At 51.5% G+C, this 16310-nt stretch overlaps 5 protein-coding genes across 5 annotated transcripts; 2 read left to right on the forward strand and 3 right to left on the reverse strand.

Moving 5' to 3' along the window:
* Nucleotides 1-566: 566 nt before the first annotated feature.
* Nucleotides 567-1888, reverse strand: LOZ57_001850 (uncharacterized protein; the record flags this gene model as incomplete). The annotated part of the gene is made up of 7 exons (XM_049250932.1): nt 567-740; nt 812-1012; nt 1072-1139; nt 1263-1393; nt 1523-1545; nt 1686-1711; nt 1825-1888. 7 exons carry the CDS (start codon nt 1886-1888, stop codon nt 567-569), a joined length of 687 nt encoding a protein of 228 aa, XP_049109782.1.
* Nucleotides 1889-3449: 1561 nt separating this feature from the next.
* Nucleotides 3450-4895, reverse strand: FEN1 (Elongation of fatty acids protein 2; the record flags this gene model as incomplete). The annotated part of the gene is made up of 5 exons (XM_049250933.1): nt 3450-3971; nt 4033-4594; nt 4656-4660; nt 4729-4814; nt 4883-4895. The coding sequence occupies 5 exons, from the start codon at nt 4893-4895 to the stop codon at nt 3450-3452; spliced, it is 1188 nt and encodes a 395-aa protein (XP_049109783.1).
* A 3813-nt stretch (nt 4896-8708) lies between these two features.
* LOZ57_001852 (uncharacterized protein) lies at nt 8709-10202 on the forward strand (the record flags this gene model as incomplete). The annotated part of the gene is made up of 4 exons (XM_049250934.1): nt 8709-8925; nt 8996-9911; nt 9981-10090; nt 10156-10202. The coding sequence occupies 4 exons, from the start codon at nt 8709-8711 to the stop codon at nt 10200-10202; spliced, it is 1290 nt and encodes a 429-aa protein (XP_049109784.1).
* An 859-nt stretch (nt 10203-11061) lies between these two features.
* On the forward strand, nt 11062-11926 carry UBC4 (Ubiquitin-conjugating enzyme E2 4; the record flags this gene model as incomplete). The annotated part of the gene is made up of 5 exons (XM_049250935.1): nt 11062-11105; nt 11273-11318; nt 11450-11479; nt 11545-11728; nt 11787-11926. The coding sequence occupies 5 exons, from the start codon at nt 11062-11064 to the stop codon at nt 11924-11926; spliced, it is 444 nt and encodes a 147-aa protein (XP_049109785.1).
* A 1232-nt stretch (nt 11927-13158) lies between these two features.
* LOZ57_001854 (uncharacterized protein) lies at nt 13159-15082 on the reverse strand (the record flags this gene model as incomplete). Its single annotated transcript, XM_049250936.1, has 2 exons — nt 13159-14860; nt 14907-15082. 2 exons carry the CDS (start codon nt 15080-15082, stop codon nt 13159-13161), a joined length of 1878 nt encoding a protein of 625 aa, XP_049109786.1.
* Nucleotides 15083-16310: the final 1228 nt, after the last annotated feature.

Below are 16310 nucleotides of genomic sequence, written 5' to 3' on the forward strand. Positions count from 1 at the left end.
TGTACGTTGCCAGCAATTTCACAAGGCTGACGACGCCATGGCACAGCCTTCCGGGGCCGAGTTAGCGCGTGGCTTGCAGCTGCTCCAACCGCCCAGGGTCCACGCGAACGGGACAGGGAAGGGCGGCGCGATCAACAACTGAAAAGATGCATTTCATTAACTGCATAGAGGCCACACGGCACGCGGGAGAAGAACGGTGACAAGTTCATCTTCTCTCCAGACTATTGAACATGCACACAAAAATATAAAACTTAAAACACAAAAACCCATATTTCCCATAAAACGGACGATATCAAGTAGAAAACGAATAGCACAGTCCGTCCTTCCCTAATTCCACCCCGACGCCATTTCGTTTCCCATGACACACAAAAGAAAGCTCACCCCATACGAGCTGGCCTGGAATAGAACATCTAGATTCGAAAACAGGCCGTGCAGTTGTACCACGAGAATGCAGGATGAAGATGAAAAAAAAAAAAAAAAAGGAGCAGGCACTGGAAACAGAGAACCAACACCGCAAGGCAGACCAAGAAAATTACAAGCAAGCGCACAAGGAAATTCAGTCAGGCTCATGCCTCTGATTTCTTAGGCGTGGCTGTCTTCTTCTTCTTGTCCGTTGCTCGCTTCTTAGGAGTCCCAGCCTTCTTGGGTGTGGTGACGGGTGCAGATTTGGCGGTGGTCTTGGTGATTCGGCCGGACTTAGTCTTACCAATGACCTGGGGGACATCAACGATAGCTGGGGCCTGCAACCAAAAAGTTAGAATGGTATCAGAGGCAGTATAGTTCACAAGAGTGAAGATGAAGAGGAACATACAGCTACGGGCGTCTTGCGTTGTTTAGAAACATTGGCCTTGGTATCGGTTGACTTTTTGGTGCCCTCCTTTTTGCTGGTGCTAGTAGACTTTGCCTTCGTAGTCTTTTTCTTCGTGGCGGTAGAAGTCTTTTTGGTGGCTGGCTTGGTGGCAGCAGCAGTAGTAGCAGTTGAAGTAGCAGCAGCAGCAGCAGCAGCAGGCTTCTATTGAAGATCCATTAGTATCTAACCAGAGAAAATAGGCGAAATACGCTGGTTCATACCTTAGCAACAGCCTTAGCAGCAGGCTTCGTAGCCTCCTTCTTAGCAAGCTTAAGGGGGCCGGAGGGACCTGTAGATGTAACAACGCGTTAGCAAAATTAATACGACACGTAAAGACGGACGGCAACATGATCCCAGATCTTCAAATCAAGGAATAGTGGGAGACTTTGCCTCGAAGGCATAGGCAACGTACCCTTTGGCTGCAGGAATTCACCCTTCTCCACGCCGGCCTTCACGGCACGGTTAAACTGGACATCGAACGCGCTCTGGGATGCCACATTGAGGCTATTGTTGTTGCGCACATACTTCTTCAGTGCTTGACGGCTAAAGGAAAACAGGATCGGTTAGCTTTATTCTTGATTGTCATAGCCCGGTGCGCTGACACGTCACAGCCGGATTGACGGCCAGCAAGGCGCGCACGAAGGCGCGGGCAGGAACAACAAAACAACATACCTGCTTCCAGTGCGTTCTTTAAGCTGTAGACAAAGGTCGATTAGCCTCTCGAAGCAAAATGCTACTGATGCGACACAGGAATTGGTGGTGGGTGGTGGGGGATGCCGGATCAGGCCGGGAAGCCGCCAGCCTAAACAAACAGGCGCGAAGTTGATGTACTCACATTGATGATGGCATCCCGGATCATATCTATATCAAACGAATCAGCAAAGGCACGCGATCGCGAATACTGTAGCGACGTCTCGCCACAAGGTGGTTGTCGTGGAGGATCAAGAGGTCAAAGACCGCGCTTGGGGTCTCACCTTTGTAGGAAGCATGGGTGGCGGTGGTCTTCGTGCTGGCAGCAGCGGCTTTCTTGGGAGGCATGGTGGACGAGTTTGGCCTGCAGAATACCGTGTAGAATCGATGCGAGAATGCGAAACACGTCGATAGCTCGATAGAAACGCGATGGATGGGAGCGGGTTGGGCAGATGTTGTGGGCAAGACAAGTTTGGGGAACGGAAAACGGTGGGCAGAGCGCGGGCGGCGGGGCAGGGGGCGCTCTTTATAGGAACGCCAACACTGGCACAGGATCAACCACTCCTGTTGCTTGTCGGTTTTATTCTTTTTTTGCTCGCGCGCTGGGGCGCTACTGATAAGTGTTTTGTCTGTGTTCTATTTAAGCGAAAAACCGGCTGGATGTCCCGGGGTGCGGGCATGCAGCTGTTGTTTGCAGGCGCATCAACTACCGTCTCCCCCCATCACCCGCCCATCCTGATTTACTCCCCATTGTCACCTGCCAGATACCGCGCGCCCGCTTTGGCTTGACCGAGTCGAGGCGGGTTTCCCCAGACCATGGATTCCTTGGTATAACAAGCGCTGCGAGGTCTTTTCGGCCTATTATTATTGGTGTGTCGTCTCGTTACGTTGAACTACCCTCGTGTCGTTGCTCTTGTCGCCGCGCGATCGGTGGCTGGCATTGCAGTTCGCGACTCCCAAGTCATGCGCGCTTTTTCCATCTCGGCCATAATACTTTCAATCATCCCCGGCGATCACTCACCTCAGTAAATAAGCATCAGTGACTATGCGATGCGAAATAGCCATTATTGGCTCGGCTTCTACTGCAGAGCTCCTAGCAGCCATCCTTGTTTTGCGCCAGAGCAAGCGCTGCACCCCCTCATGAGGCGGGCGCTTCGGACGTCAATGCCCAAACAAGCCCAGCGTGATACTCAGGCTGACACTAGTTTCACCGGCCCTTTGACCGCTGGGGAGCATCGAGTCCTGCTGTCCCGGTGTACAGCTCCCAGGCTGCAAAGTGCCGCATGCCTGTTGATCTAGAATCGCGACTAACTAGTTCCCGCGCCTCTTGGCTGCCATCATCGTCGACCTCGATCAACTTTCGTCCCATCAGCCTGCGCCAAGACCATGCCCAATATCAACCTCTCCTGATCCTCACCACACGAGCGCAACCTGCCTGTTTTTCAGAGTGTTATATGCCTCTAGAGCTAGTTCTGGAGTGCTGCCGCCATGTAATGCTCTTCTTGATTTCTGTTATTCCAGCGTATCGCTCCCAGAAGCCGAACTGCCCCCTAATAGATGTGATCCTTGGATCGTCTCAGGGGTCCTACAGGCCATCGCTACTCCGTGCAATGCGCAACTTCAAGCGGTAGCAGAAAAGTAGGCCATCGAATAACATTGTATATACAAGCGCTAGAGCTCTAAGCGTGTGCGGTTCTTTCTGGCACCAACCTAATCGTCTCCCGTTGTCATGGCGCCCACGAGAGTGCCGTTCATTCATGACTCCCACAGCTACTAGTCCGTAAGAATATAATAAAGAGCCTGCAATTCTTCAAATGTCCGTTTTAGAGGCTAAGTTTACTTCCCAAGTATAACGCCATTGACCCGTTAATCGCCCAAATAGCCCAAATATACTCCGTAATATACATTCCTACCCCGTCCCTTTCGGCCTCGATCTCGCGTCTTTTTTGGCCTTTGCATCCTCCTTTTTCTTCTTCTTCGCCGCTTCTAATTTTTCCTCGTGCTTCCGTTTCATACTCGCTTTTTCTGCGTCTGTTTTTGCGACTGGCTTGAAGAAACCTTCTAATCGCGACTGTTGTGCCGTTTTTAAATTCTTTTGCAATCGCGCTGCGCCGCTCCGCACGCGATCTTCATTAAACCCCTTTCCTTCAACCAAAAATTTTACTAATCCTTCAACATCAGGAGCGTCCCATTTGAAATCACAGTCCGGATGATCAGCAGACCGAACATCCGGCTCGAAGAAGAGATCGCGAGCTTGCTCGTAAGGCCAATCCTCCGGTAAGTTGTACTTCTTTTTAGGGTCATTCTGGATAGCCTCGACCACTTTTTCAAGGGTCCCATGGTCGCGGATCATCTTAAGTGCTGTGTTGGGACCAACTTTGGGAATTGGATCCACATAATCGCAACCCAGCAAGATGCACAGGTCAACAAACTAAGAAAAGCTCCCAATTAGTTTGCAGCGGCATACATTGACGCAAAAGTGATTGGGTTACCTGTTTTCTGTCCATCTGTAGCCCTTCCAGAACCCGATCTAAATGAATCTCCAAAATTGGTTCTTTCCTCTGTTCGCTGAATGTGAGATGTCGCAATAAAATCGGCGAGTCAAAACATAACGTATCCATATCCTCTGATGCAGCAGCATACACTTTTCCCGCCCTCGCCAACACCGCGCACTGCGCCTCTGCCTCCGTCGGAGCATCAATGTATGGAATACCCATCAACTTCAACAGCCGTTTGCATTCTTCATTGTGTTCTCTAGTTACTCGTACTGTGCGCCTCGAGAACTTCTCCACTTCTTCTGCAGTACCGGTCTCCTTTGCTTCCTCATGCTGTTCGGCCGCTTCCTGTTTACGAGCCATCCGCTTGGCAAGCTCACCGGATTTCAGTTTGGGAGGAGCGCCGTCGAACACGTAGAGGGGTTTGATACCATTGTCGACCATGCGCAATGTGCGGTAAAAGAAGCCCATTAAATGAGAGGTGGTCTCGCCAGTCTCGTTCATGAGCTGCTGTCCATCGGAGCGGACTGCTATGAGAAAGCTATAGATGCTCATGGAGCTACACGAGGTGTTATCAATAGGATCCAATCAATAAAGGTACGCCCGGGGAAGGTCCATACGCATCCTATATCATACCACATTTCATGTTAGAGATATACGCATAATATTGGGGAATAGAAGTGAAGGGCATACAATCGCGACTTTCCTCCCAAATTGATTCTTAATTTCCCCAGTTTTAATCGAGTCAGGTGCATTTTCAGATATTATTTGGTAGAGGTCTATATCACAGCTTTAGCAAAACCTTGTAGGTAACGGTTTGTGACATGAAAGGTAGTGAAAAACATACGTTTTATACCCATGGTGAAGAGCGAGGCAGCTGTCGCAAGGACTCGAATTGAAACTGAGTGTGAAGTGAACGTGTGCTGGTCGAATAGTGACTTGACAAAGGTGCGCACTAATAATGCCCAGGCTACAGAGTGCCTAGAGAGTGAAATATAAGGTGAATTTAGAGGTTTGCTCAGTGAGAGCTCTTTGACGCGCGCGCGGTCACTGAATGGATGGACGCGATTCAATCATGCCTAATCCGGTTTAGTGTGAACGCTGCCCGCATTATAAATTTCTCCAAAAATCTTGTCTGTCCGCAATATAAGCTGGCTCAATAAACTGAAGAAATATTCCAACAGAGATCCCAGACCCATTCCTCAGTGATGAAATCGCTGGCCCTGGCAGAGTCTCCGACTCTTTAAAAAACCAAGATAATTTATTGAATTTTTGTTGCAATCTGAATTATATGACTAGTAATATTAATATGTGGCATAAGCAGTGGTTCCCAAAAGAAAGATAACTCTTAATCCTAATCAAGAGGATATGACTGATATTATCCATGAGAATATAAAAGAATGGCCACAAGATGTCGACATCTAAAGAGTCAAATTAAGTGACTTATCGGTCATATTAAAACAACATCTACAGCAATTCCTGAATCCATCAAATACCTTTCAGCGCAGCGTATGCGGATGACACCTACCTAATATACCGAAACAGAGCTGAAAAAGAGGCGTTGTGGCAGTGTCTAACACCCTACTCGGAAGCTGCAGATGGTCAAATAAATTTCCACAAGTCTTTCACCATGAAAATAGGAAAAGGGGACACCCTAACCTATGAAGGAACAACACTGTTAGAGGAACAGCATTACATCCATCTTGGAATACCAGTTGGTGTCAAAATTGAGCATGGAACCCTTGAACACTGGAAACTGATGCTCCAAAGAGTGACAAAAATTATAAATGGCCCAATCAATAGTCACTTATCTATAAAAGGCCGATGCTTAATTGCAACATCCCTGATCATGTCTGTTCAAAGATACTCCATGAGATTCTTGACACCTCCAGCAAACCTGTTGCAAGAATTTGAACGACAATATTTCCGAATGATATGGGATGGAGCTGAGAGCCTGAGAGAGAAAAAATCAACAGGGTATATGCACTTCTCCCTACAAAGTTGGAGGTCTCCAATGTCAAGACATTGCAAGTATAAGGGATGCTCTAGCAATCATGCACTTTGCTAGAATGGAATCACATCCAGAGCTCCCATGGGTGCAAATACGAGGGCAAGACCTAAGAGAAACAAAGTCCAGAACAAAAACAGTAAGAGAAAAAAAGGTCTCCCACCCGTGGAGACAAAGAATCTCAAACCGTAGCACATGATTTGCCCCATATATCTCAAGTCGATATTAACTTTCAAGCTTCTGTGCTCAGTGCTATTTAGAAACCTCAGTCCCTAGGGCCACATTGGCCCCAAGGTATGGCTTCAAACAGGAGCTTCAAATTATCCTGTGATGCAGACACAGCCCAGGGCGATCGATTCTTATGATCCATTATTCTGGACACGGTGTGCCCAATAATCTGAATGAGCTTGCACTATCTAGCAAAATTAAAAAAATGATAAGAAGACTACACTTACATTCAATTGGGTAACAGTATATGAGGCAGGGCCCCGTCACAGATAAAGCACTTGAAATTTGAAGAAATGAACATGATCGGAACTATCTACAGTTCATAAAGATTTGGTGCCTGAATCTACATCATCATCACCGTCATCGGGTTATTTCAATAAATACTCAAACGTGCCATACATCTTATCTTCCACAATTTAATTGACAGAATTGGATCCAATATCTGATACATTTTCAGTCACAAGAGGACATCAATTGATATCGTAAATGATTTCAATACTGTCTCGAAAAGAACGTGGAACACACTGAAGCATAAATTTAAAACTAATTTAGCAAACAAATCATATTACAGAGATGCTTCTCTTAAAATTCTCTAGAGAGTCGGCAGCAGAAAGCCGCTGGCCTACTTGAAACTCAAGCTAGCCCGCCTAGTGAATGTCGGGCGGCACACCCCTGACGGACCGCACTTTGTCCCTCAGTTGATGTCATTTATCAAATCAGAGAAGAGTTGCTGTGCTAAATAGGCGGAGGTATTTAAACAGCCAAGTGAGATACTCCTTAGATATGATTGTCATTCTGCCAACCAACATAAACTGAAGGCACAGATTACACATCCCACTAAATCAAGAATCGACGCAGACCCCCCGGCCCCAGGGGCCATGAGGGATATCCCTCTTGGTCAATCTCCCCCAGCCCAGTCATATGTGTCTCAAAATAATTTTTGGTCAAGTCTGGTTCTGGTTGAGTTAGGTACTTTGGTGTTGCTCTTTCTTTTCTTTGCTTGGTTAGTTGGTTTTTTATACTTGTTGGTGGTGACAGAGTGCGATGACCTTTCGGAATGGTATGGTATGGAAAATTGGAAGCTCTGCAGCACTTATCTCACGAATCACAAGGAGTAAGAAGAAAAATCTTGGGGGAGGCCGATTATTGGACGTTGCATGCAACTCATTCCAGCACACTCTAGTCAAACACAAGGTGGATAAAATATCAGCTCCGGTCTTTTTTCAATGCTACTCGGAATGGTGACAAATATTCCCACAAAAGAGGGCGCAACTAGAGTGCGTATGTGGCCAAGGTAGCACACGCAGTGTTGGTCTGAGCCTTTGGAAGATGTGCGGCTATAAAGGTCCTTGCCTTAAAGACCTTGACGGTCTATTAGCATATGGTGATTCTGAAAATTCGATACCATGATTGAACATATTAAACCATGCCTCAGTCTATAATGTTTTATGAAAAGGCAGTTCCATAGCTTCAGTCGAATGTCAATAAGTCTTTTCTCTTTTCAGATGGAGTAAATGATCTTGCTCTGTTACAACACCAAGTGACTGGAGTAGTTGAATACAGAAGCTTATGCTCATCAATCGTCCAAGAGAAATCTGCTCTTCAGACATCACCGAAAGCGGAGCAGGCGGTGTTAATCTCAGATGGGACTGGGGGAATAAAAATAACGGCTATAACCACTAGGTAGGCATGGTTATCTCAGAGCAGAATAATTGGGGTGATATGGCAGGGACACTGGGTGTGGGATGGCGTTCTATATCTTACCCGAAGAGGTTGTGCAACTTAGGGGAGAGTTGATGGAACCAAGATGTACGTAACTATATAAAAGTTGGTGCTTTGAGCCGGAGTAGCTAAATTGCGCCGGGCCGGTGTCGGGCTATAGAAACAGCCGTGCAGGAAGCACTCATTCCCACAGATCCGCAGTCTGCTGTCTGTCTGGCGCAATGCCGGCTCGCTCCACGGGTCGGCCAGGGGCAACGGTAACGCTGCGATACCGGAGTATTACACCGATGGGCATGTAGCTTTGTCATTGTTGGGCATGTATTTTATCGCTGTACAGTGGCACTTGGGAGATGGCAGGAAAAAATCTCGAAAATCACACCAATAGATTGTTTGGGCATACGTATTTCTGGTCCTTAGGCACCAAAGCATCCCTTTCCTATACTGATAAGCCACACCTGTTCCAATCCATGCACTTCTTACAGGGTACCTGGCGATACGCCGTGGTAATGAATATTACCCGAGAATTACGGCCGGCAGTTTGCACCTAAGAACGTCAACGCCGAAGATCGCCCGGCAGAAGCTGATGGCGTCGTGTATAAGAACTCCACGATCCAATTGATTTGGCGAGACTATTGCCAAGGCATATACCTTTCCCTAGACTTCCCTCTGAGACCCTCCATTTCTCGTCAGACAGTGAATAAACACGACTGTCAGAATGAGCACCCCTGCTTTAAGGCATACCGTGCGGGGCGCCCTCAATGCAACCAAAACTACTTCCCACCGTGCTGCTCAACGTTTCGCTTCATCCTCAGCTGTTAGATTCGACTGGCAAGACCCTCTCAATGTTGCAAACATCTATACTCCCGAAGAGCTGGCCATTGCGGACACAGCAAGACAGTACTGCCAAGAGCGGCTTTTGCCCCGGGTGTTAGGTATGTCTCGTGAACCGCATTATATGCGGGAAGATGGGGGAGATGAAGCTAAATTGTTTCCAAATGTCAGAGGCGTACCGAAATGAGAACTATGACAAGGCCATCCTACAGGAAATGGGAGAGCTGGGGTTACTTGGGGCAACGATCGACGGATACGGCTGTGCCGGTGTGAGCACGGTTGCGAATGGCCTGATTATCAAGGAGGTAGAACGCGTTGACTCTGGCTACCGATCGGGCATGTCGGTGCAAAGCTCTCTGATCATGACTGGAATCTACGAGTTTGGCACCAAGGAACAAAAGGAGAAATACCTTCCTGGCCTCGCAAAGGGCAAGTTACTTGGTTGCTTTGGCCTCACGGAGCCTAATCATGGATCCGACCCGGGCTCCATGGAGACTATCGCAAGACAGCATCCCACTAAGAAGGGTTACTACTCGCTCACAGGCGCAAAGACGTGGATCACCAATTCCCCAATATCCGACCTCCTTCTCGTCTGGGCTAAGCTGGAGTCAACGGGAAAGATTAAGGGCTTCGTTGTGCAGCGGGACCAATGCCCTGTGGGGACGCTAGAAACCCCGGCTATCAAGAATAAAACCGCTCTTCGCGCCTCAATCACCGGTATGATCCAGCTCGACAACTGCCCTGTTCCAGAGGAGAACATGCTTCCCGACGTTGAGGGGCTTGTAGGTCCCTTTACCTGCCTCAACAGTGCGAGATTGGGGATTGCGTTTGGGACCATGGGCGCGTTAGAAGATTGTATCGACCGCGCAAGAACGTACTCCCTAGAGCGCAAGCAGTTCAAAGGGAACCCTCTGGCCAAATACCAACTGATCCAGAAGAAACTCGCCGATGCAACGACCGACGCGGCATATGGAACACTAGCTGCAGTCCAGGTTGCAAGACTCAAGGATGAAGGAAAGTGCCTGCCGGAGATGATCTCGATGATCAAAAGGCAGAATTGTGACCGAGCGCTCGTGGGGGCCAGAATGTAAGTGCCGCCCGTGCTACTGCGATCTTATTAACCCCGGAGAATTAACACAGCATTGTTTATTTATAGACTACAAGAAGTGTTCGGCGGTAATGCAACTAGTGACGAGTACCACATTGGCCGCCACGTGGCTAACCTGTTTGTGACCCAGACGTACGAGGGACAGAGTGACATCCATAGTGAGGCCCCATATCCCTTTTCTAAAAGAAGGCGTGAAACAAGAGTTGCTAACAGTTTTGTGCAGGTTTGATCTTGGGAAGGGCGATTACTGGCGTGCAGGCGTTTTGCTAAGCGCCGGCCAAGTATAGACTGCGTTATTATGTACAGTAGTATAAACCCCTGCCTGCTCGCGTGAGGTTGCACTAGTATAGTTATACACATTTGGATGGATACATATAATTTTTGCGATAGCCACTTAAAATTGTCTAATTCCGATGTTTCCCAAGGGGCTGTGACAGCGCTTCGAGGTAGCCGAGGATCATTGGTCGCGATGCAAGCGCCAGAAAACCCCCGTCAACGCTCGTATCAGGCATGACAGGTGTCAACTGTCGGATATTCACAGCGGCCGTATTACCAGCTTCAATCTCCGTCTGCTCAGTGAAATCATGCCCTCCATCACTGCAAGCGTGCAAAACCTCGGCCGCGATGCCGGAGCAGCCAAGACGGTCGTTCCCGCAGGAGTGGATTAGTCATGGGCGCTGTGCCCCCCGCTAGCCCGATGCGACTAGCGTAGGATGGCTTATCTCAGCGGGGGGCCGCGTACGTAAGCGGGCGATACGGCTAGCAGCGACAATACCGTACGGGCTGCGTTTTTCGCGTTTCTTTTCTTTTCCTCCCGCTTTCCACGCTCGCCGTCTCGCCGTCGCCCAGAACGCTGCCCGTCCGTCACTGCTGCCCGTCCACCGCGCCTGTGAGTCTCGCCGTGCCCGCTCTCTGCGTGTATATAAAGGCCCTTTCTTCTGCTCCTCAAGCACGCTGCCTCTTCTTGCTTGCCCTCTCCGCCACTGACCACTGCGTTCTCAGCCTCCTCCAGCCTCAAAGTCGAACCCAACCTAAAACAGGGACTCAAATCTTAGTCGCCCCTCAGTGCCTCCCTCGTCCACCCACAACCCTTCTCGACTCCCACCCTCCACCCGCTCATATTCTCCAGATGGCTCTCAAGCGAATCAACAAGGAACTCTCAGATCTCGGGCGGTGAGTACATGTCGCTTCTGTTTTGTGTGCCATCGGGGGCTGAAATGACCCCGCCTGCGGGGCATCAAAAACGCCTGCCGTTTTGCCGGCTGCCAGAAGGGCAGCACAGCGTCCTGGGATGGCCGATATACTAGATCTGAAGGACAGATCGCTGACGAGATTCATAGTGACCCTCCGTCCTCCTGCTCTGCAGGCCCCGTTGGAGATGACTTGGTATGTCGGCCTTTGCCTGCCCTCCAGCCCTTGCCTGGTGTCGCGTGTTGGAAACCGTTTCAGGGTCCTGGCCGTGTCGAACCACGGCTGCTCCCGTTCATGGATATGGCCAGTAACTAACAGTGAATCAGTTCCACTGGCAAGCTACGATCATGGGACCAGTGAGTCACATTTGCCCCCCTAATACTTGAGAGCGCTTGATGGCTAAACGACACATCTCAAATAGGGTGACAGTCCGTACACTGGCGGTGTCTTCTTCCTGAACATCAACTTCCCCACCGACTACCCATTCAAGCCCCCAAAAGTTAACTTCACCACTCGCATCTACCACCCCAATATCAACTCCAACGGAAGCATCTGCCTTGACATCCTCAGAGACCAGTGGAGCCCTGCCCTCACCATTTCGAAAGGTATATTATATAGATTTAAGTGAAGATGGGTTTCCCCAATATTTACTAATTTTTGTAGTTCTCCTCTCGATCTGCTCGATGCTGACTGATCCCAACCCGGACGATCCTCTGGTTCCCGAAATCGCCCACGTTTACAAGACGGATCGCCCGCGCTACGAGGCCACGGCCCGCGAATGGACACGGAAGTACGCGATTTGATCGTAGGTGACTGCGACCTGCATGGCCAACTTCAGATCAACCTTCCTCCCTCCCCTTTTAACGGCTCGTGGTGCATTATCTCCCTGGATTTGATGGGCTGGTGCGAATGGGTGTATGACTTGGGTGGTGTTTTTTTTGCTGTGTGCTTAGCCATAAAAGAAAAAAAAAACTACCCTTTTGGTTTTCCTCCGGCAAGCTCATTTTAGATCCATCCATGCTTCCTCCTTTTCGCTCTATGTGTGTGTGTGTGCAATCACTCGTACTCTCCCTCCCTCTCTCTCTCCCTCTTGATTTTTTTCTTTGCCTTTATTTTTTTTCTTGTCTTGCTTTATAATGAAATACCATGACCCAAGCATTCTATGTCTGCAGACCGCTAGTGATGTAGTTATCCTCCTGACCTGCGCAAACTTTTCCTCCCTCTGATCCTGCACATGACTAGTACTATCATCATTATTCATACTCCCAAAACTCGCCACAGATCCCCCGGCCTCTCAACCCAACTGCCGTGCTACCTTAACTATATGTAAGTCCCGCCAAACCGGCTTAGAAATCATCCGCCTTTTTTCTTTCTTACGGTTTCTTTTCGCTCCTTTTCTCTCTCTCCTGGGCTGTACGACAGATATCTGCGGCTGGGCCATTCCAGCAAGATATCTTACGACAAGAGAGATCTTTCGCGCGATCGCCGCCGCAGTGAAAAAAAAAAAAAAAATAAATAATAAACCTGATAACACAACATATGTATGTATATACTAGTTTCTATTTCATGCACCATTACAGCGTACAAAAAGCAAGCAGAAGTCTTGGTCTATTCAGCATTGAATGCATGTCCTCATGAGTCAAGGAAATTCAAAACAGGGCTGGAGAAGGGTTCACAGAGAGGCTGCTAGCAGGTTGTGAGTGGTTGGTTGGTTGGTTAGTTATTTCGTGTGTAGAGTGCTGCTGTGGACGGGACGAAAACTATTGCAGGAGAAAAAGCGCTGAGAGGGGAAAGGGGAAGTAGAGACGAAAACAAAACAGAACCCAGATTATTATATATAATATGTAGAAGTTAAATAGAATAAAATAAAAATAGAAAAAAAAACAAAACACCATTCAATGATACCAAGCACCATATATATGTCTTTTTCCAAATTCCATGTCTTTTGGCTCACTCAGCAACAAAATACAAAAAAGCCAAAATTCTGTTAATTCTATCCTCATATTCACTCCTTCATTCTCATCCGACGATTCTTTTACTTCCGACTCCTCCCACTCTTCCTCGACACATTGCTCCCGATCTGACTCACGCTGTCACTCGGCAGCACCGGCTCGTCGAACTTGCTGCCGCTGCCGCTGCCGCGCAGGCTGCTCGCGCTCAGACTCACCGTCGAGCCGCGGCGCGAGCCCGACCGCGAGCGCCGCCGGCGGGATGACGTCGTCGTCGTCGTCTTGCGCGACGCACGGCTGCCGCCGCCATCGGGCAGCACCGTGGGCAGCGTGACGTGCGAGTCGACGTCGACGTCGTCGAGGAAGATGGTGCTGGTGCCGGCGATGCTGGCGGGCAGGGGCACGTGGCGGGCGGCGGACGAGTGGGTGGTGGTGCTGCGCTTGCTGTTGCTGCTGTTGCGGGAGGCGGCTTTGGAGGAGGAGGTGGTGGTGCTGGTGATGGTGGTGACGGAGCCGCTGGGCAGCGGGATGTTGCGCGCGGAGTAGTAGCCGGAGGCGGTGGTCGACGGGGCTTTGTCGTAGATGTCGTTGATGGTGATGACGGAGCGCGACGAGTGCGAGCGGTGCGAGGAGGCCGGCCGCGAGTGGCTGGACTTGGGCGGCTTGATGGTCGACGACGACATCACGCTGCTGCTGCCGCTCTGGCCCGAGTAGCTGCTGCGGCGGTCCTCCTCGAAGCGCCGGCGCGGCCGCTCGGTGAAGCTGCTGATGAACGTGCTGGGGTTGCGGTGGTTGTTGTAAGGGAATTCAGACGCCCCGTCGTAGTCATCGGGGATGCCCTCGATGGCACGCAGCGGCATCTCACCGGTGGCGTAGACGATGCTGCCGCTGGACGAGCGGTGCATCTCGGGATGCTGCTGCAGCTGCTGCATCTGGGGGAGGTTATTGCCGCCGCCGGCCAGCGTGGCGGCCTTGCTCAGCAGCTGCGTGCACTGCTCGATGCCCTCGAAAATGGTGCTGGCACGCGGGTTCTTGGAGTACGTGGTGCGGGCGTAGGCGGAGATGCCGTCGTCCACGGACATGGACCGCTGCGGCGGGCCGAGCGCCTTGTACTCTGACGGCGCCTGGTTGGCCGCGTACGCGAGCGGCTCCTCCGTGTATCGCGGCGGCGCGGGCTCGGTCGGCGGCGACTCGCCCTTGACCATGGCATATGCAATGGCGGCGCCCGCGGCGGCGCCCAGGAGCGTGCCCACGACGGCTTTGGCGCCGCTGAGATTATCCACGGGCTTCGCCACGGAAGACTGCGCGGGCTGCTGGAACGCGGACGCCGTGGATTGCTGCGGTTGCTGCTGGTAGGTCGTCTGTGCCGGCGGCTGCTTCGCTACGGACACGGTCGACTTGGCCACGGCGGTCCGCTCGATAGACGGCAGAGTCCTGCTCTTCGCAACGCTGACGGAGCTGCGGCGGGCCACCGATCCAACCTCGGACTTGGGCACGCGGCTGCTGCTCTTGGTGGACACGGCGCGGGAGACGTACGAAGCGCGGTCGACGACGGTCAGAGCGCGGTCGTCAGTGGCGCTGGCGGCAGCAGCGCGGGCGCGGTGCACGGCCTCAATGCTGTTGCCGTCGAAGTCGATGACGGCGGCGCTGTAGTAACCCTGGTCGGCGTCGCGCAGACATGGCTCGCCGTGGATCTTGCCGCCGGCCTTGAGGGCGGCGATGAAAAAAGCACCGACAGCGTCGTGCGAGGGCGCGGGGAAGGCGATGTGGGCGGCGCCGGCGGGCACGCTGGATCAGTTAGACAGAACAGATAGTTACATATCAAGGGACTCACCCCGGGCGCTCTTCGGCGATCCAGAAGTCGGCGGGCTGGCCGGGCTCGGCACCGAAGCCGATGCTGTTCTCATGGCGGCCGATGAAGCGGTAGCCCAGCGGCTGCAGACACGACAGGAAGAAGGAGGTCGACTGCGGCAGGTTGGAGACGGTGAGCGTGAGGTGCGAGACGGGCATGGTGGAGGTCAGGGAGTAGACGGAGAAGAAGAGAAGAAGAGAATAAGAGAAGGAGAAGAAAAGAAGAAGAAGAAGAATGGAGGGAGGGATATATCACAAGGCCATCAATCGTACAGGATATCAAGATATAAGAGAAATCCACGCTGATTCTTGATGCACGCAAGAACGACGTCACACGCACTGCAGCACAAGGAGCAACAGCAGCAGAAATAGCAGCAGCAGCAGCAGCACGCCTCGACCACGGCCAGACAGTAGTTTTATACCACGTCGTCGTGGGCCCGGCGTTGCTGCGCGCCGCACGAAGTGAAGCACCAGGCGGGCCGCCCCGCCCCGCCACCATGTACAGTCGCTGGCTGGCCTGGCCTGCCTTGCTGGGTCCACGGAGAGGCGGGTTATTAGCTAGCCAGCGTGTCTTTCTCTGGTATGCACGCGCGAGTCGAGCGCGGCCACCGCATCACATTATCCACGGCGCGGGTGATTCGCAGGGACGGAAGGGGCTGGCTCGGTGGTTTGTGGTTGGCGGGCGAGCGTCGTATCGCGTTGGGAGGCCCTGCAGGAGTGCGTGCCTGATGGGTTGGTTGGTGAACTGTGTGGTTAGTTGGCGGGTGGTGGGCGGTGAGTGAGCCTGACAAGCCAACTATCATCTCATTAACTAAGGTGGTTAACTCCATACTCTGTAGTGTTGAGAGTGGCAGGTTAACAAGCCGGCAGCCAATTGACCAGGCAGAGCAGGCAATCACACCCGCCGCCACCCAGCCCTCTCCTACAGATACTCTCCTACTGCCACGGCCGGCGATCCGCCCGCCAAAGTGAAGCAACGCCGGGCTGGAGCGTTGGGTGCGCATGCATGCCCGCCGCCAGAGCGAGGCCCTGGCTACGTGGAGCCCGTCAGCAGCCCGTCGCCGGCGGTGGCAAGACAAGCCCATCCATCATACATACATAGCATACGGTCTACTGGTGTACGTACGGACAGGCTCGGCTCGGCTCGGGCGGTGTCACCGGCCCACGCGCGCCCTGGCACGAGCGCGGCGGCCTCGGAGCAGGCGGACAAAGAAGAAAAGAAAGAAAGAAAGAAAGAAAGAAAGAAAAAGCCACACTGAGAATACGCGCATATACAGAGCTCATGATCCAGGCACATACATATATGTACTCTCGGCGTAGAAATACACACAAAAAACGGGGTCCCTCCGCTGATATGCGAGCGATATCCAAAGAGACAAATAACAAC

Source organism: Ophidiomyces ophidiicola (genome assembly GCF_022830035.1).
Source record: "Ophidiomyces ophidiicola strain CBS 122913 chromosome Unknown scaffold_5, whole genome shotgun sequence".
In the NCBI taxonomy this organism is placed as follows: Eukaryota; Fungi; Ascomycota; class Eurotiomycetes; order Onygenales; family Onygenaceae; genus Ophidiomyces; species Ophidiomyces ophidiicola.